The sequence below is a fragment of the Phocoena sinus genome, chromosome 20 (assembly GCF_008692025.1).
Source record: "Phocoena sinus isolate mPhoSin1 chromosome 20, mPhoSin1.pri, whole genome shotgun sequence".
Lineage (NCBI taxonomy): Eukaryota > Metazoa > Chordata > Mammalia > Artiodactyla > Phocoenidae > Phocoena > Phocoena sinus.
The window spans coordinates 14,205,278-14,226,499 of record NC_045782.1 but is presented as its reverse complement, the minus strand read 5'-3'; the positions used below and the strand labels follow the sequence as shown (position 1 = coordinate 14,226,499).

The 21,222-nt window shown below is 44.1% G+C and overlaps 2 protein-coding genes across 2 annotated transcripts in view; both read left to right on the top strand.

Annotated features, from left to right (window-relative positions):
- LOC116745508 overlaps window positions 1-14,551 on the top strand; it is a 46,447-nt gene extending 31,896 nt beyond the window's left edge. The window contains exon 6 of the mRNA XM_032616268.1: window positions 14,064-14,551. Within this exon, the coding sequence (XP_032472159.1) occupies window positions 14,064-14,551 (488 nt within the window). The remainder of the gene's footprint in view (window positions 1-14,063) is intronic.
- A 41-nt stretch (window positions 14,552-14,592) lies between these two features.
- The window catches only part of ABR (ABR activator of RhoGEF and GTPase), a 178,727-nt gene continuing 172,097 nt past the window's right edge, over window positions 14,593-21,222 (top strand). Inside the window, exon 1 of the mRNA XM_032617583.1 lies at window positions 14,593-15,788. Within this exon, the coding sequence (XP_032473474.1) occupies window positions 14,753-15,788 (1,036 nt within the window). The 5' untranslated portion in view covers window positions 14,593-14,752. The remainder of the gene's footprint in view (window positions 15,789-21,222) is intronic.

Here is a 21,222-nt window from a genome sequence, read left to right as displayed (position 1 = left end):
CCTCTCACTGTTGTGGCCTCTCCCGTTGCGGAGCACAGGCTCCGGACACACAGGCTCAGCGGCCATGGCTCACGGGCCCAGCCGCTCCGCGGCACGTGTGATCTTTCCAGACCGGGGCACGAACCTATGTCCCCTGCATCAGCAGGCAGACTCTCAACCACTGCGCCACCAAGGAAGCCCAGGTACAGGATTTTTAAGGGTAATTTAACAGTGTCTATCCATATGTCAAGGGTACATATACTCTGACCCAGGAATTCCACTTCTGGGAATCTAACCTAAAGGAATACTCAACAAGGATGTTTCCTGCAACTTTGTTAGTGTTTGCAAGAAAACTGCAAATACTGACAACATCTATCAATAGTGGATATTTCAATAAGCCACTGTTAGCAATAGCAGGAGTAGGCAGACGCCTGCAATGTCTGTCAATAGCAGATGTTTAAATAAATTATGGTACATCTATGCAGTGGACTGCCATGAAGCTATTAAAAATAATGAGGAAGATCCACAACTGCGGTAAAATAAAAAATAAACCGTTAATCTTTGTCCTTAGTTCCTGGCTCAGAGCTCCTAAACCCTTGGAATTTACTGTCTATTGTAAGTTAATGAGATGACTCATGATAGGGGGCTAGATATCTTCAGGATGGGGACTGGTGGCCAGACAAACCAACCACAAGATTAGAGGCTTAGAACTGCCTCCCCCTCTAGGGAGGAGAGGGGACCTGGAAGTTGAGTTCAATCACCAGTGGCCAATAATCTAAACAATCATGCCTACATAATGAAACTTCCATAAAAACCCATAAACAGCACAATTCAGAGAGCTTCTGAGTTGGTGAACACATCCGTGTCCTGGGAGGGTGGTGAAACCCAACCCCTGCTACACTGAGGACCTTCCAGACCTCTCCCTGTGTACCTCTTCACCTGGCTGTTCATTTGTAGCCTTTATAATAAGCTGTAGTAGTACATATAATGTTTTCTTGAGTTCTGTGGGTTGTTCTAGCAAATTATCAAACCTGAGGGTAGGGTATGGGAATCCTCAAATTTGTAGTTCACTGGGCAGAAGTGTGGGTAGCCTGGGCCCCCATTTGTGGCTGGCATCTGAAGTAGGGGCAGTCTTGTGGGACTGAGCCCTTAACCTGTGGGATCTGACTTACCTCAGGAAGTTGGTGTCAGAATTGAATTAAATTGTTAGTGTCAGAGAATTGTAGGATTGATTGGTGTCAGAAAGAAAAAAATCACACAACATGTATTGTCATAGAAGGATCTCCAAGACCTATTTGAGATTAATTTTTTTAATAGCAATTTTTGGTTCATTGGGAAGAGTGCAAATTCTCTTATTGTAAAACAAAACATTCACAAAGCCACAGTAATACAAACTGTGGTGCTGGCATAAAGACAGACACATAGTCCAATGGAACAGAATAGAGGGCCCAGAAATAAACCTTCATATTATGGTCAACTGATCTTTCACAAGAGTTCTAAGACTCTTGTGAGGGGGAAAGAACAGTCTTTTCAACAAATGGTGCTGGGAAAACTGGATATACGTATGCAAAAAAAATGAAGTTGGACTCTTACCTTATACCATATGCAAAAAACTAACTCAAAAAAAAAAAACCCACAAAAAAACAAAAACAAAAACCAGACCTAAATGTAAGACATAAAACTACAAAACTCCTAGAAGTAAACATAAAAGGAAATCTTCATGACATTGGACTTGGCAATGATTTCTTGGGTATGACACCAAAAGCAACAAAAGCAAAAATAGACAGATGGGACTACATCAAACTTAAAAACTTTTGTGCATCAAAAGAAATAGTCAACAGAGTGAAAAGGTAACATGGAATGGGAGAAAATAATTGCAAGTCATATATCTGATAAGGACCTAATATCAAGAATATATGAAGAACTCCTACAACTCAACAACAACAACAAAAATAACCCAATGAAAAAAATGGAGGGCTTCCCTGGTGGCGCAGTGGTTGAGAGTCTGCCTGCTAATGCAGGGGACACGGGTTCGTGCCCCGGTCCGGGAAGATCCCATATGCCGTGGAGCGGCTGGGCCCGTGAGCCATGGCCGCTGAGCCTGCATGTCCGGAGCCTGTGCTCCGCAACGGGAGAGGCCACAACAGTGAGAGGCCCACGTAACGCAAAAAACAAAACAAAACAAAAATGGACAAAGGACCAGAAGAGACATTTCTCCAGAGTAGATATACAAATGGTCAACAAGCATATGAAAAGATTCTCAACATCACTAATCATTAGAGAAATGCAAATCAAAATGTCATTGAGGTATTACCTCACACCCATCAGGATGACCACTATAAAAACAAAACAAAACAAATAACAGTTGTTGGTGAGGATGTGGCAAAATTGAAACATTTCTGCACTGCTGGTGGGAATGTAACATGGTGCGGCCACTATGTAAAGCAGTATAGAGGTTCCTCAGAAAACTAAAAATAGAAGTATTATATGATCCAGCAATTCCTGGTTATATATTGAAAAGAATTGAAAGCAGGATCTCAAAGACTATTTGCACACCTGTGTTCATTGAAGCATTGTTCACAATAACCAAGAGGTAAAAGCAGCCCAAATGTCCATTGACAGATGAGTGAATAAAGAAAATGTATATACATGCAATGGAATATTATTCAGCCTTAAAAACTAGGAAATCCTGTCACATGCTACAACATGAATAAACCTTGAAGACATTATGCTGAATGAAATAAGTTGATCACAAAAGGGCGAATACCATGTGGTTCCACTTATATGAGATATCTAGAGTAGTCAAAATTATGAGAACAGAAAATAGAATGGTGGTTGCACGGAGTAGGGGAAGGGCAAGTGGAGAGTTGTTGTTCTGTGGATATAGAGTTTCAATTTTGCAAAATGAAAAGTTCTAGAGATCTGTTACACAGCAATGTGAATATAGTTAAGTTTATTGAACTGTACACTTAAAAATGGTAAAGAATGTAATTTTATATTATATGTTTTTATTACAATTTTAAATATAATAAAATACTTAAGAAAAATTTAACCAAAGAAGTGCAAGACCTGTACATTAAAAACTATAAAACATCATTGAAAGAAATTAATTAAGACCTAAATAAATGGAAGGATATCCCATGGTCATGGATTGGAAGACTTAATATTGGTAGGATGGTAATACTCCCCAAATTGATCTACAGATTCAGTGCAGTCCCTGTCAAAATCTCCTCTGATTTTCTTTTGCAAAAATTGACGAGCTGATCCTAAAATTCATATGAATATGCAAAAAGCCCAGAATGGACAAAACAATCTTGAAAAAGAAGAAAAAATTTGGAGGACTCACACTTTTTGATTACAAAACTTACTACAAAGTTACAGTAGTCAAAACAGTGTGATAATAGCACAAAGATAAATGGTATAGATAAATGAAATAGAATTGTGAGTCCAGAAATAAACCCTTATGTTTATGGTCAATTGATTTTCTATTTCTCTTAAAGTATAGTTGACTTATAATATTATATTAGTTTCAGGTGTACAACATAGTAATTCAATAATTTTATAGATTATACTCCATATAAAGTTATTAGAAAACATTGGTTATATTCCCTGTGCTGTACATTACATCCATGTAACTTCTTTATTTTATACTTAGTAGTTTGTACCTCTTTATGCCCTTAATCTATCTTGCCCCTCCTCTCACCCATCTCCTTACTGGTAACCACTAGTTTCTTTTCTGTATTTTTTAGTCTGTTTTTGTTTTGTTATATTCTTTTATTTGTTTTATATTTTAGATTCCACATGTAAGTGAAATCATACAGTAATTGTCTTTTTCTGTCTGACTTATCTCACTAAGCATAATACCCTCCACATCCATCCATGTTGTTGCAAATGGAAATTTTTCATTTTTTATGGCTGAGTAATATCCCATTGTATATATATACCATATCTTTTTTATCCATCCATCTCTTGGTGGACACATAGGTTGCTTCCATATCCTGGCTATTATAAATAATGCTACTATGAATATTGGGGTGCATGTATCTTTTTGAATTAGAGTTTTCATTTTCTTTGGATATATATCCAGGAGTGGAATTGCAGGATCATATGGTAGTTCTATTTTGATTTTCAATTTTTTAAGATTTTCAACAAGGGTGCCAATATCATTCAATGGGGAAAGAATATTCTCTTCAGCAAATGGTGTTGGAAGAGCTGGATACCCACCTACAAAAAAAGTGAAGTTGGGGCTGTATAAAAAATAATAATAAAAAAATCAAATAAAATTCAAAAAAACAGAAACAAAAAGGAAAAGAAAAGTGAAGTTGGGGAGCTTCCGGGTTGGTGAACACATGGAAATTTGGGGAGAGTGGTGTGCTCAGAGAGGGCATGGAAGCTCCTTGCCTTTTTCCCATACTTTGTGTGATGAGAAAACAGCTATTTTGAGTTGCTATCTAAGCATTTTACAGTATGACAACCTTGCACACACCCAGAGTCTGAACATTTAGATAAAGACATGAGCTTAGGATTCCCACCCCAAGTTCCCACTTTGCTTCTCCTAAGGCACCTTTAAAAAATATATCACATAGTGTTGAGCCTGTGAGAAGTTAGTGACCTCCGCCCCAATCACCTTATAAGTAATAGATGCCTGCTACTGTGCTCTCTGTCTCCTACTTGCTCCTGAACTGGGATGAAGGATTGCCTTCCCCCAGCTCATTGTGCCCCACCCCACCCTCTTCTGGGATCTGTAAGTAATAAATCTTGTGACTACTTCCTTTGTGTGGATGTATTGAAAGTACACTTTCAATCAAAATGACCCCATGGGTTTCATTTCCCCAAAGTGGAAGCTCGAATGTTGAGGGAGCTACCTGCTGACCCCATGTTGGTGGCTTGGGCCCCCTCATTCAGCAGGTTATAATCTGCATATTCTTAATTCAATATACCAGCTCCAGCTTCTCAACACACTTACCCTATGCATCTCTTCCATCTGGCTGTTCTAGTTATAAAGCTGGGGGAAGAGAACAAAATACAACTGCAGACACTGGCTGCGCAGAAATTTCCTTCAAAAGTGAATGTCATATAACTGATCTATGGAATGAAAAAGGATCAGATTTTTTTTTTGTTAGTGTATAGAAACACAACCGACCCCAGTTAGCCAAAGCAATCTTGAGAAAGAAGAACAAAACTGGAGGCATTATACTTCCTGATTTCAAACTATATTAAAAAGCTATAGTAATCAAAACAGTATGGTGCTGGCATAAAAAGAGACACATAGACTAATGAAACAGAATTGAGAGCCCAGAAATAAACCCTTGCATCTACAGTCAACTAATATTTGACGAGGGAGCCAAGAATGCTCAATGGGGAAAGGAAGTCTCTTCAATAAATGGTGTTGGGAAAACTGGATCATCACATGCAGAAGACGGAAATTGGACCCCTATCTTACACCACTCACAAAAATTAAATGGATTAAATGGATTTAAAACTTAAACATAAGACCTGTAACTATAAAACTGTGTTTCCTAGGAGAAAACATAGGGTTAAAGCTCCTAGACATTGGTCTTGGTAACAGTTTTTTGGATGTGACACCAAAGCACAAGCATTGAAAGCAAATATAAATAAGTAGGACTACATCAAACTAAAAATCAGCTGCACAGAAAAAAAAATCAACAAAATGGATGGAGAGAAAATATTTGCAAGCCACATACCTGATAAGGGGTTAATAGCCAAAAAAGATAAAGAACTCTTACAACTCAATAGGAAAAAAACCCCAAATAATCCAATTAAAGAATGTGCAAAGGACCTGAATAGACATTTTTCCAAAGAAGATATTCTGATGGCCAATAGGTACATGAAAAGGTGCTCAACATCACTAAGCATCAGAGAAATGCAAATCAAAACCACAGTAAGATACTACGTCACACCTCTTGGACTGTCTATTATCAAAAAGACAAAAGATAACAAGTGTTGTAAGATGTAGAGAAAAGGGAACCCTTGTGCACTATTTAAGAATGTAAATTTGTATAACCACTATGGAGAACAGTATGGATGCTCCTCAAAAAATTAAAAATAGAATTACCATATGATCCAGCAGTCCCACTTTTGGCTATATAACCAAAAGAAATGAAATCACTGTATTGAAGAGCTATCTGCACTCCCATTTTCATTGTCGCATTATTCACAATAGCCAAGATATGGAAACAATATTATGTCCATCTTCAGATGAAAGGATAAAGAAGATGTAATATATAATTATATATATTATAATATTCCATTAATAATAATAATGGAATAATAATTTTATTATTATATAATAATAATACTCCATTATGCATATATACACAATGGGAAAAAGGACATCCTGCCATGGATAGACCTTCAGGGTATTATGCTAAGTGAAATAAGTCAGCCAGAGAAAGACAAATACTGTATGATCTCATTTATATGTGGATTCTAAAAAAGCTGAACTCATAGAAACAGAGTAGAATGGTGGTTGCCAGGGGCTGGGGAGTGAGAGAAATGGGTAGATGTTGCTCAAAGGGTACAAATTTCTAATTATAAGATGAATAAGTTCTGGGCATCTAATGTACAGCATGGTGACTATAGTTAACAACACTGTATTATATATTTGAAAGTTGCTAAGAGAGTAGTAGATCTTAAATGTTCTCACTATGAGGAAAGAAATGGCAATTATGTGAGGGGATGGAGGTGTTAGCTAACCCTATTGTGGTAATCATTTCACAATATGTATGTGTATCAAATCATCATATTGAATACCTTAAACTCAAATGTCAATTATGTATCAATAAAGCTGGGGAGAAAAAAAGAATAAAGTTGGACCCCTATCTCAAGCCATATATTGAAATGAATCAAAGACCTAAATAGAAGAGCTAAAACTACAAAATTCTTAGAAGAAAACATCAGGGTGAATCTTCATTATTTTGGGTTAGGCAATGGTTTCTTAGATATGACACCAAAAGCACAGCCAACCGATGAAAAAATAGATAAAGTGCACTCCATCAAAATTTTAAATTTCTGTGCATCAAAGAACACTATAAAGTAAAAAGGCAATCTACAGGATGTGAGAAAATATTTGCAAGTTATATATCTGATAAGGGTCTAGTATCCAGAATATACTAAAAAAAAAACAAAAAGAAAACTCTTACAACTCAACAATAAAAAGACAACACCAACTGAAAAATGGGTAAAGGATTTGAATAGATATTTCTCCAAAGAAGATATACAAATGACCAATAGCATATGAAAAGACATTCAATATCATTAATCATTAGGGAAATGTAAATAAACCAAAGCCACAATGAAATATCACTTCATATCCACTAGGATGACTATGATTTTAAAAAAACAGAAAATAATAAGTATTGATGAACATGTGGAAAATTTTGGGGCCCTCATACATTGCTGGCTGGAATTAAAATGGTGCAGCCACTTCGGGAAACTGTGTGGCAGTTCCTCAATAAGTTAAACATAAAGTTGCCATATGATTCACTCCTAGGTATAGACCAGAGAGAAATGAAAACATATGTCTACACTAAAACTTGTACATGAATATTCATAACAGCATTATTTATAATAGGCCAAAAGTGTAAACAACCCAATAGCCATCAATTGATGAATGGATGAACAAAATGTAGTATATTTATACAATGGAATACTATTCAGTTATACAAAGGAATGAAGTACTGAAACATGCTACAATATGGATGAACCTAGAAAACATTATGTTTAGTGAAAGAGGTCAGATGCAAAAATTTCTTTTGGGGTGATGAAAGTATTCTGAAAATAAATGATAGTGATGGTTATACAAGTGAGAAAATATACAAAAAAACACTGAATTGTACACTTTAAAATGACAAGACTTATGGCATGTGAACTGTATCTCAATAAAACAAAACAAAAATGTAAAAACCCATAATGAATCTACAATAAAGTTACTAAAACTAATGAATAAGTTTAGTGACGTCTCAGGATATAAGATCAATGTACAAAAACCAATTGTAATTTTATATACCAGCAATCAACAATTAGAAAATGAAATCAAAAACAGCTCTATTTAAAATAGCATCAAGAAAAATAAAATACTTCAAAACTGAGCAAAAGATGTGCAAACCTACACACTGAAACTTGAACTATTGCTAAGGGGAATTGAAGAAGATATTAATGAATGGGGAGATACACTGTGTTCATAGTTTGGAAGACTTAATATGGTTAAGATGGCAGTTCTCTCCAAATTTATCTACACATTCAATGAAATCCCAACCAAAACCCAAACAGACTTTTCTGAAAAATTGACAAGCTGATTTTAAAATGTATATCAAAAGGCAAAGGACCTAGAAATAGCCAAAACAATTTTTTTAAAAGAAGGACTGTGAGAGGACTTACACTATCTGATTTAAAACCTACTATAAAACTACAGTAATCAAGACAGTAAAGTATTGCCATGAAGATAGATATATATATCAATGGAACAGAACAGGGTCTAAAAATAGATCCATACTTTTATGGTCAACCGATTTTTTTTTTTTTTTTTTTACAAAGCTGCCAAAGTAATTTGATAGGGAAAAGAGTCTTTTTACTAAATGGTGCTGCAACAACTAGATATCCACATGGAAAAAAAATAACCTCTACCCTTATCCTATGTCATACCCTAAAATTAAAAGTGGCTTAGAAACTGAAGCATAAGATCTAAAACCATTAAACTTCTAGAGGAAAACTCCAAAGATTGGAGAAATCTTTGTGACGTTGGGTTAGGTAAAGATTTCTTAAACAGGACACAAAAAGTGCAAACTATTAAAAAATTGATAAAATGTACTTCATCAAAATTAAAATGTTCACTGTTCAAAGGTTACAGATAAGAAAATGAAAAGGCAAGCCACAGACTAGGAGAAAATTATTTGCAAAACATATATGACAAAAGGTCTGAATAAAGAATATGTGAACTATTACCACCCAATTATAAGAAGACAAACATCCAATTAAAAATTAACAAAAGATTTGTATAGATTCTTCACAAAGAAGATGTACATATGGCCATAAAGCACATGAAAAGATGCTATACATCACCAGTCATCAGGGAAATACAAATTAAAACCATGATGAGATACCATTACACACCGTCTAAAATGGCTAAAATGAAAAGACTGACATCACTAAGTGTTGACAAGGATGTAGAGCAATGCAACTCTCAGACATTGCTGATGGTAATGGAAAATGGTACTGGTACAGCCACTTTGGAAAATATTACATAGCAGTATCTTCTTTTTTTTTTTTTGGCTGAGCCGTATGCGGGATCTTAGTTCCCCAAACTGGTGCCACCTGCATTGGAAGGGCAGAGTCTTAACCACTGGACTACCAGGGAAGTCCCTAGCAGGATGTTATAAAGTTAAACATATATTTGTCATCGACCCAATAATCTTATTCCTATGTATTAGTATTTTTTAACAGAAATGAAAACTATGTCCACAAAAAGACAGCCAAATGGCCAGCAACTGGAGAATGGATAAACAAATAGGGATATATTCATAGTATGGAATACTGCTCAACAATAAAAAGGAGGTAATTTATACCAACTCTCTCAATCTCATCAAACCATAATTTATTTATTTGCAAGGTGGTGATAATACTTCTGTTACAGCACTGTGATGGGGGTTGAACGTGACAAAGTACATTAAAATGCCTATTCACTTGACCCTGTGGGGAGAGGGAGGGAAGGAATGAAATATAAATACACATAACAGATGAAACTCAAAAATAGGACACTGAACTTCAGCATCAAACACCAAAGATACATTCGTTCATACAAAAATCTAGAAAAGGCAAAACTATAGTGACAGAAAATATAGAAACCAATTATTGCTTGGTACTGGGAGTCAGGAAAAGGGGTTGACTGCAAAAAAGCAGGAGGGAACTCTTGAGGGTGATGGAGCTATTCTGTATGTTGTTTAATGTGGAGATTACACACATGATGGTTTGCAATTACCAAAATTCATCAAACTGCATACTTAAAACAAATGAACCTATTGTATTATACCTCAATAAAGGTAAAAAAAAGAAAAGAAAATACCGATGTGGGGTCCCATTCCTGAGATTCTGGATGAATTGGCATTGAAGCAAGTCCAAGGCTGAATAGTCTTAATTGCTCCCCCAGGTTATTCTAATTTGTACTCAGGAGAACTCCTGCATTAGAGGAAGCAAGCCTGGTAGAGAGGGTCCCCCAAAAGAGGGGCCTTTTTTCTGTGTTCACACCTTTAGCACTCAAAGATGCAGGCCTCATCCTAGCCCAGTCCTCCCCAGGTTACCCTTCTCCTTCCGGCTGCACTCTGCTTCCATTCTCCTTCCTAGTCCAAACTCCCAGCCCTCTAATACGAACCTCAGATAACTCTGGAAAAAGCAAGGGAGAAGCAGTTCACTCTGAAGTGTGAATGACTGATAGTCACATTTTGTATTTCCATAGAGGCTGCTTGTTAATCTAAAGGAATTTTGTAAAAAGCAGAGTTCCTGACAGCATGAGCTCAGAGGTGTCTTCCCACTTTTCCTTTGGGTGAGGGTGGTCCTGATTTAAGATAGCGTGAGGTTATGGTGTAAAGAGTCCACTCACTCATTCATCATTCATTTATTCCCTTAGCAGACATGTACTAGGCACTGACTCTGGCACCGTGTCAGGGGCTGTGGCAGTAGGAGGAATAAGAGGTACCAGCTGGCTGGAGCCAGGATTTCCTCAAGGAGCCATGGAACTAATTACAATGTGGCGTGACTAAGTTAAATCCCTCTGTAGACAAGCATGCCTAACTGGACCTGGGGAAGGGAAGGCTTCAGAGAGGATGTCACAGGTGAGCTGGGCTTGGGCAGGTGAAAAGGGATCTCATCCTTTCACACAGGAGGAAGCAACATGGCAAAGGAAGACAAGAGAGATGGGGGAGTAATTGGGGGAACGGTGAAGCGCCTTGTGGGGCTATCAGAGAGGGTGTGGGGAGGCTGGAGGGTGTCTTAGTGGGGGGACCAGAGGGGCAAAGCAGGGACTGACACAAGGACCCGGTACAAGTATTTTAGTCAGGAGATTATTCCAGGAAGCAGGAGTGAGGGAGAGGGAGACAGACAAGAAGGGAAAGCCAATAGAGAGCTCATTGTGGATTGATTACCACTGTGAACAGTGGGGGCCATTCCTCTTGGAGACCACTGAGCAACCATGCAGAATATACCTCAGGCCCTCCAAAGACAGGAGCCTGCGGCATTTATTAACCAACTTCCATTTCCACTGGCCATGGGATGCCCCGGAATAACTTCCCCCCATAGAAGCTTTCATCTGGGATGCTTGAGAAAAACCCTAGGACAGAAGAGTGGAGAGTAGTAGGGGTGGGTGTTTGAGGTGAGACCCCAGCAGCCCTTGGGAACTGTCCACTGCAGCTGCCGCAGAAATCCAAGATGGGCCAAAGGGAGGTGGCACAGAACAGAAAAGGCATCTTCTCTGTGGGTGACTCAGATTGGGGGCCTGAATGGGTGCAGCAAGCAGAAGAAATTCAAGAAATGGGGTTGGACAAGTAAGCTGGGGTCAGAGGATCCATTGTGAAGAGTCTGATATGCCAGGTTACAAAGTTTAAACTTTACTTGCCAGGCTCTGGAGCTTAATAGGTGCTCAACAAATATTTATTGAATGAATAAATGCTAATGACCAGATGCACCTGGGCCAAGCCCTTGCAAAGCTACTGAGCTTTAGACTCCAGAAAATTAGCTGTGTGACCTCTAACCTCTTTGATCTTCCATTTCTCTCTCTCTCTCACTATCTTGACAATAATACCTTCTTTACAGGGTTGTTGTTGAAATTAGATGAGATCAAAGATGCGTGGCCACTAGAAGTGTGGACTCAATAAATGTCAGCCACTCTATCCCTGCCCCCATGATGACCCAAAGCCAAGTAATAAAGCTGAACTATCGACCAGCTAGAGACAATGAAGGTTGCTCCTGGGATCTGTTTACAGATGATGAATGCTGGCATTTCTGGCTATATTGGTCCTCGTGGAAAAAATTAGTGGTATTGGTAACAGCTTCCTTGGACAAAAAGGGAATCATACTGCTGCTTTAATTAAAGGACAGAGTTGAAACTATCCTCCCAGGGAAATTACAAATTCAGAAATGGATGCTCATAGTAACTTACAGGGTTTTTTCCTTTGTGCATTTAAATATACATATGGAAACATCTTCCAATCAATACACTGTTGACTGGGGTTATCCATGTCTGCTGTGCTGCATTTCTCCCCCATTCTGAAATCTTAACAGAGGCCAAGATGCTTGTGGACTCCGCTTGATGGAATACCCCTGCACTGGCTGGCTGTAGGCATTGGGAGCACCTCAATCCCTCCCAGTAGACAAAGATGGTGGTGGCCTCTAGGGAGGTAGGGAGAATCTCTTCAAAATATGAAGCAAAGGTGGAAGAGAGAGCAGCTTAAGGGACTAGGTAAAGGACTGAGAAATCACACAAGCTGGGGAATACGCAACTAATGTTTTTTAAAACATATCCATTTCTCCATAGCAATCGAGCACAAAGACAAACAGAGATGAGTCATACCAGTGGCACACCAAATTTAAAAAGAAAAGCAGGAAGGAAGGAAGGAAGGAAGGAAAGAAGGGAGGGAGGGAGGGAGGGAGGGAGGAAGGAAGGAAGGAAGGAAGGAAGGAAGGAAAGGAAGAAAAAGAAAAGAGAAAGAAAAAGGAAGAAGGGATATTGGGAAAGTGAGTAAACACAGACTTTGTCAAGGAAGGAAATTCCAGAGTTGAGAAGTGTCTGTGGGAAGCGCATCTGCTCCCAGCCCAGAGTGATTCACAACTGGAGCAGCGAAGCAGGAACTGCAAGGTGAGGATTCGGTCATCTGCCTGTTCATTCATTCATTCATTCATTTCATTCAACAATTATCAGCTATCTGTCAGTCACACTCTCCAAGAAGCAGCAAGAATATAATACTGGAAAAGACACAATCCCTGACCTTGAGAGCAGCTATGAGAAAGGGAAACAAAAGATGTCACTAATAATTGCCATAAAGTGGAACAAGGGCAAAGATAAAGACACATACACGATGGAGTGTGACACAAAGAGTAGGGAGAGGGGCCGGAAAAGTTTTCTCATAGGTGGAGCTGGGCCTTAAAGGAGGGTTGGTGTCCCCCAGGCAGCAGGGAGCTGGTAAGGCTAAAGCCTAGGAGAAAGGCAGAGAGGTGGGCAGGGACCAAATGTGGGAGGACCTCCTTTGTCAGTGGAGTCTGGACTCCATCCTGGAGGTGTGCGTTATGAGGAGCCGCTGGAGGGTTTTGTTTGTTTGAAGATTTTGTTTTGTTTTGTTTTTTGACGTGGACCATCTTTAACGTCTCCATTGAACTTGCCACAATACTGCTTCTGCTCTATGTTTTTGGTGTTTTTTTTTTTTTTTTTTGGCCGCGAGGCATGTGGGATCCCAGCCCCCCCACCAGGGATCGAACCCGCACCTCCTGCATTGGAAGGTGAAGCCCCAAACACTGGACCGCCAGGGAAGTCCCTGCCACCGGAGGGTTTTGAACAGAAGCATGACACTATCTCATTTGTGGTTAAGAAATACTTTCTGGTATCTTTCCAATATCCAGCCTTGAGGGATAGGCTGAAAGGGATTGGAAGGTGGGAGAGGGATGGCCTGTTCACATGGTTCAAGTGAGCGGCTAGTGGCAGGGATCTGGAGAGAAGAGGTCGCTGAGTTTAGCTCCAGTCCCCAAAGGGCATTGTGGCCAGGAAGAATTTCCAGCTGCCAAGTCACTTAGTCTCTTACAGGATCAATATCCAACATCCTTAAAACGAAGAAAATGTGAATCACCGACAAGGTCCCCCCTGAGGAGAGCGCGAGACAGTTTATCAGGCCCTCTCTCTGCAGACAGTGGGACCTCAGGTTTATCCCCAGCTTTGGATTAAGCAGCTCCGTGATTTTGGACAAGTTAGTTCAAGGCGCTCCATAAATCCCAGTGGAGGACAACCCCGCCGGTCAGCCCTTCAGCACCTGCCCTCGCCGCCGCGCCACATCGCCTTTCCCCCACCCTTTCCTTCTCGGCCCCAGGTGCCGCCCGGACCCTGGACAGGCGAGGCTGTGGAGGGCCAGGCGGGCGGAGGTTGGCTGCGGCCCAGGGCGACCCTGCGCGCTCCCTCCCCGCCGCTCCCGCCTCCCCGGCCGCGCGGCCCCGCGCTCGGCTGCAGGGAGCCGGCGCGCAGTGCGCCGGCGGCCACGGGAACGGCGCAGCCCGACAGGCCAGGAAGGTGCGAGCCGGGCCTACGGCGGCCAGCTTCGAGTATCGCCGGCGCCTCTGGAGTGGGCAGCACCGCAGGCCCGCCGTGCCAGGCCCTCTCGCAGCCTCTCGGCCGCCGGCGCAACCCAGAGCTCGCCCGCGAGGCTCCGCCCCCGCCGCGGCTCTCCAGACACCGGAGCCCGCGGGGCGCAGGGCAAGGCGCGGGGACTGCAGATCGCCGGCTAAGCGCGTCCTGCCCGGGGCGGGCCTTGGGCGCCCAGGCGCCCAGGCGCCCGCCTCCGCCGCCGCCGGTGGCCGCTGACGTCAGGGAGGCGAAACCCAGAAGAAGAAGAAGAAAAACGGCACGAGGGCGGAAGGGGAAAAACTTTATTATTTTTTCTTATTCTCTTCTGGGGCTGAAGTGAAGGGCAGGCCACTGCGCCAGCGCGGAGAAAGCCGAGCGCGACACCAACCCGCTGCGCGCGGAGGAGCTGGGCCCCGGAGGCCCGAAGGGGCTCCCGGCATGTGGGACCCCCAGGACTTTGAGCGCCACTGGCAGGCCGAGTTCCCTGGGGAGGAGGCGCCTGTCATGCGGCTGGACTCGGTGCTGGACATGGAGCGCGAGCTGGAGCGCAGCAAACTCAACCTGAAGTGGCTGCAACAGGTGCTGGCTGAGGAAAAGTTCAAAGTCGGCTACCTGCAGGCGGCCCTGGAGGAGCGGGACCTCGGCTGCGGGCGCCTGGAGGGCGGAGACGGGGACAGCAGGGGGGCCTCGGCTGAGGAGCCGGCCGGGCCGGAGGGGGAGCCGGCGCCGCTCGAGGAGGAGGGCGCAGCGGGCGGCGGCGGAGACGCCCCGGGCCCGTCGGTCCCCTCCACGGAGGTGGCCGCGAAGGCCGAGAGTCCCCCCTACCTGTGCCAGGACCTTCCCACCTGGCCCAGGGCGGCGGGGGCTGGGGGCGCTGTTCGCAGCTTGACCGCCGCCATCCACCAGCAGCTACTGCAGCCTCGCCTCCTCTTAAGGCCGCGGGAGGACTGCGCGCCCCCCGGCCACGATGGCACAGTTCCCAGCGCCCCGGGAGAGGAGCGGTCCGCCCGGACCCGCGCGGGGCGGGGCTCGGAGGATGACGAGCCGGACGCCTCGGGCGCGGACGATGGGGGCGACAGCAGTGACCACGACTTCGAGATGGTGGATTTGAACGAGAAACTCACCCCCAGCCAGTTGCTTGTGACCCCTTGCCGGCCCGGGACCTGCGATGAGGCGGAAAAGCCAGCGCGGGTGTACAGTTCCCATCGCTGGATGCACCTGATCCTCGGGAGCCGGCGGCAGCCGCGCGGGAGCCGCGACTTGGAGCAGTTAGAGGCAGAGGTCAAGGACGGGCGGGGCTCGCCCCCGGCGGCAGAGGAGCTCCCTCAGCGTAGGGCTCGCGAGCCCCTCCCCCCGTGGCGGCGCAAGAGGTTCCTGGGGCTGCCCGAGCGGGACTCGCCCAGTCACAGCTCGCCCGACAGGGGCAGTGACTGCAGCCGCAACAGCTCCGACCACGAGGATGGCTCCTTTGCAGGTAGGCGCACCCCTCTAGATCCCCGCCTCTTGTATCCTGGGCCTCGCCTGCTGGCCGCTTCCCCACCCCTCCCTGGCACACCTCGCTGGTTCTGTTTAACCTCAGGCGCCTGGGCAGAAGGGAGGTAAAATGTACCTGTTTACCTTGAAGGCACTTGTGGAACTTAAAAAAAAAAAAAGAGGGTGCAAAGTGATTTCGGCTTGGGCAAGTTTAAGAAAATAAGCACTATGGCGATGGTAGGGGATGAGGGGATGATGCATGCGCTCGACCAGACCAAGGGAGGAATCTTTCACTTCAGACCTCAGCCTTTCTTCTGTATTGCAACATCACCGCCCTCCCCGCCCCCCACCCCAACTCATCCTCTGCAAGTCGGTGAGATTCCCTTGCGCCACCCACACTGATAGTATCCTTCTCTGCACTAACTTCAGTGGTTCCCATTTCCTCCAGATTCCTTGATGTGGAAGTCTAAATCTTCCACTTAATGTTCTGAACTTATCGCTCATCTTCTCCAGCCTGTACCTTGTGTTCTGGCCAAAATGAAAGAACCCCTCACTGTGGGAGAGGTACATGATAATCCTCACCACCCGCTTCCTTTGCTGACTGTCCCCTTCCTAGGAGGCACCACCTGATCTGTCAGCTTCCTAGGCGCCTAGGAGCCTGAGTGGGAAGGGGAGGGCTTGGAATCATAGAGTTTTTGAGCTGGCCTAGTGCCCAGAGATCATGTCTAGAGCAGTGCCTTCATTTGATAAAGGAGGAAACTGAAGCCCAGAAGGATTAAGTGCTTGTTGGAGTGAGCTGGGACCTCCACTTGGCACTCCTGTCATTTTCTTGCTTCTCCTATCTGCCCTCTCTTCTGAGGACAGGACCCGGTCTTAGCCATGTTGTGGTGGAATCCCCTTTCGGTGGTCAGCACAGTGCCTTGCATACAGTAAGTGCTCAATAAATACTTATTGAATAAGTAGATGATTACATTGAATTTTAATTTTATTAATTTATTTATTTTTGGCTGTGTTGCATCTTCGTTGCTGCGCTCAGGCTTTCTTTTTAGTTGCGGCGAGCGGGGGCTACTCTTCGTTGTGGTGTGCTGGCTTCTCATTGCAGTGGCTTCTCTTGTTGGGGAGCACAGGCTCTAGACGCGCAGGCTTCAGTAGTTGTGGTGCATGGGCTTAGTTGCTCCGCAGCATGTGGGACCTTCCCGGACCAGGGCTCGAACCCGTGTCCCCTGCATTGGCAAGCAGATTCTTAACCACTGTACCACCAGGGAAGCCCGACTGCATTGAAATGAATGTGTCTTCCAGCCACCCAGCTCCCCATAGGTCGGGAGTGGGAAAAGGGCTAAGGAGGAAAGGACAGATAAGGGTGTGGGCTGTCCTGTGACTGATCCTTTGCTGCCCCAGGGACTGTCACGGTCTCCTCAGCCATAGGGAAAGCATAAATTGTCATCTGATTGGGTCAAGCTGTGACCAGGAACTTAAGATGCCTTCCTGCTCAGTGAAAGAGGAAAAAAAAGAAATCACTGATGCTGGGATTCTTCCAAAATCTCCATTATTAGATCTTATCTAGGTGAGCTTGCATTTCAATGAAAAAAACTGTCCGCTTTGCTAAAAGCGCATTTGGAATGGCCATCAAGTCGTCTGTTGTGATCAATTACACTTACTCATTAGCAGAGATTGACTGCTTTTCCCATAGGTAATGCTTTTGCTGCCCATGCTAGTAACATTTTTATGTGCCCCTTTAACTTGGAGTCTGAAGATTTCACTCTAGTGCCAAGTTCCAAATGCGCTCAGTGGAGGTTACCCAAGTGGCCCAGAGCTGCTTTATTATTTTTTTAATTAATTAATTTATTTATTTTTGGTCGCGTTGCGTCTTTGTTGCTGTACGTGGGCTTTCTCTAGTTGTAGAGAGAGGGGGCTACTCTTCCTTGCAGTGTGTGGGCTTCTCATTGCAGTGGCTTCTCTAGTTGCGGAGAACAGCTCTAGGGGTGCGGGCTTCAGCCGTTGTGGCTCGCAGGCTCTAGAGCGCAGGCTCAGCAGTTGTGGCACATGGGCTTAGTTGCTCCGCAGCATGTGGGATCTTCCTGGACCAGGGCTCGAACCTGTGTCCCCTGCATTGGCAGGCGGATTCTTAACCACTGCGCCACCAGGGAAGTCCCCCAGAGTTGCTTTAGAGCTGGCCCCAATCCCGTCTTCCCCCCAGACCCACTTCAATCACCCTGCCAGGTGTGCTCTATGCACTGGATTTTCCCCAGGGAGTGATTTTTATTTCTGTGCTCTGTCTCCTCTATCCTTAAGGGCACTCTAGCACGTAGAGCACCTTGATTCAGATTAGGAACTAGCATTCCCTCTGGCCTAACAGTTTACAAGAGGTGCTCCCTCTGGGTGGACCAGTGATAAAAAGATTTTCCTTCCTCTGACTTAAGACTCCAGCCGGGGCGTATGTCTGGTGCTTGTGGCATTGGCTCACAGTGCCTGGGCTGTTTTTTAGGCCCCATTCCGGGACCCCCTCTGCAGGGCAGGCTTGTGTAGGGAGCCCCTGGAAAGCTGCATGTGGGAGCCCTGCCTCCTGTCTCCCAAACGTCCCCAGTGAGGAAGCGAATGGGGTGGACATGTGTATGCATACACGCATGTAGCGCATCCATGCATGCCTATACATGTATACACATGTGCACGTAGTCACATACAAGTGTGCACAATCTAGGAGGAAGAGCCTCCAGACATATAGGAGGCACTGGAGTGGAGAGATTAGGGGCCAAGGTTTTCCCGCTGTGGGTGGGTGACAGCCCACTGAAATCAGCGTAGTGGGGAGTGAACACATCGTGAGGCCTTCTCTGGCCACCTTGGCCTTCCCTGCTTTACTTTTCTCCATAGCACTCACCAAATTACCACCTCAGATGCTACGATTTTGCACGTGGATCTTATTCACTCTCTCTGGTAAAATGCAAGCTCCAAGAGGGCAAGGGTTTTTATCTCTTGCATCCACTGACTTAGCCCCAAAGCCTAGAACGGTGTCTAACACATAATAGGTGTTCCATAAATATTTGTTGAATGATATATATTTTTTAATGGAATAGAAGAGAAAACACCAGAGTGCATTGCACATGGTAATGGTGAGTAATATTCTGTTTTAAAACTTTGTTTCAGTTCTATATAACTGTGTGAGTGTATACTGGGTCCTGATGTAGAATGGATTTCATGCCGTGGGTTGGGCCAAAAGGTTTGAAAATGCTGATAAAGACCGTGGGCTCTGAAGCCAGACTGCTTGTGTGACCTTGGGAGAAGTTATTTGAATTTTCTGTGTTTCAGTTTTCTCATCTGCAAAATGGGACTAATAAATACAGGTTACATCATACCATTGATATGAAGAGTAAATGGGATATTATTTCTAAAGGACTTTGAACAGGCCCTGGCACATAGTATGCACCCATAGTATTAACTAACTACAACTGTGGGTCATTTTCTTTGAGTTAATGCTTCAAAGCTTCCCACTCCCAGATCATTCTGGATCACAGATGGTTCAGTTTTCTTTTCTTTGCTTTTTTTATTGGGGTATAGTTGTTTTACAATGTTGTGTTAGTTTCTACTGTACAGCGAAGTGGAGTTCCCTGTGCTGTACTACAGCAGGTTCTCATTAGTTATCTATTTTATACATATTAGTGTATGTATGTTAAATCCAATCTCCCAATTCATCCCACCCCCCCTTTCCCCCCTTGGTGTCCATATGTTTGTTCTTTATGTCTGTGTCTCTATTTCTGCCTTGCAAACAAGTTCATCTGTACCATTTTTCTAGATTCTACATATATGAGTTAATATATGATATTTGTTTTTCTCTTTCTGACTTACTTCCCTCTGTATGACAGTCTCTAGGTCCATCCACATCTCTACAAATGACCCCATTTCGTTCCCTTTTATGGCTAAGATTCCATTGTATATATGTACCACAACAGATGGTTTGGTTTTCTATGATGCACGTGTTTTTTCTAGCAAGGCTCTGGCTCTTTCTAGAACCTTCCAGGAGCAGGGCAGGACCCAGGGCAGAGTGGTAATCTTGGCTCATGAGGCTCTCTTGGTGGATTGGCCCTCAAATTGTTTCTCCCTCTCCACCAGCAATCAGGCCCATTATCTCTACTCAGAGAACCTCACCTGATGGGGTTTCATTGCACAATTCAGGCTTTGCCTTCCTCTCAGCGTTTGGAGGAGAGCATGTGAGGCCTCACATAAAAAGGCCCAAAGGCAGAGAGGTTCTCCCCTCCTTGGAAAAGGCCCGTTTTCTCTTAGCTAAGGGACAGATCCCCATACCAGGACACACTTGCGTTTGTTCTACACGTAGTAGGCACATCAGAGTTTAAGTCAGTTAGAATGCCAGTTCTTTTAGTATCCTCCCTTTAGCACCTTGCAGCCTTGGTTGGTACCAAGAAAGACTAGGCCACGTTGGCATGGATGCGGGTGGTAATGTGAATGGGGTGGGGTGGGGGCCGCAGAGCTAGAATCAGCCGTGTTGGGTCATGTGTGCTTTGAAGACAGACTTGTGTGTGTGCCCAGGCTCTGCCCGCAGCAGGTGTGAGGCCATGGACAAGCCACTGGCCTTTCTGCACCTCAGTCTCTATTAACAGAAATAACAAAAGTAGCTAATCTTCCTGGGGGCTTACTTTGTGCCCACTCCTGTTCTAAGCACTTTACACATATTTACTCATTTATACCACACAACAGCTTCGTAAGACAGGCACTATTATTATTTCCATTTTACATATGCTAAGCAGGAGACTCAGCTTAAATAACCCTGCCCAAGGTTACGCAGCTTGTAAGTGAAACTTGGGATTTGAATCTAGGCAGTCTGACTCCCAAGTCCGTGCTTTTAAACAGCAAACTATACTGCCTCAAACAATAGCACCTACTTCCCAGGGTAGTTATGAAAATTGCCTAAAATAAGATACTTAAAGAGTTTACTTTTTTCACACAGTGACCATTAAGTGCATATGTATGTATGTGTGATGTGTATGCATTGTTATTATTTTCTTTATCACTAAAGCACCCAGCAGACCCCAGTTCATCTGCTGCTGAGGTGAACCGTGAGGGCTGCCACCTGCCCATGGGGCTCCTGCGTGGACTTGGCCTCACAGGTGAGCAGACCACCTGCTGGATTTTAGATCTCCCCTCCTCAGCTGGGAGCTCTTGGGCAGACACAACTGCACACCCACATGTGGAGGTCTTGGTATTTTTGCTTTCATGTTGGCATGCTTCTGTGCCAACCCTGCCAAAGAGGTTGGGTAACGTGTCCTTCTAGGAGTTTACATACCCCTCCTGTAGCCTGTGGCATCCCCTTTGCCACACGTGGACCAAAGTGCGCTCGTCCAGCTAAAGCCCAAGTCAGGCATCCTTTTGAAGGGCAGCAGCTATTCATCTGGTATTCTGATGTAGTTCAGATGGCAAAGTAAATA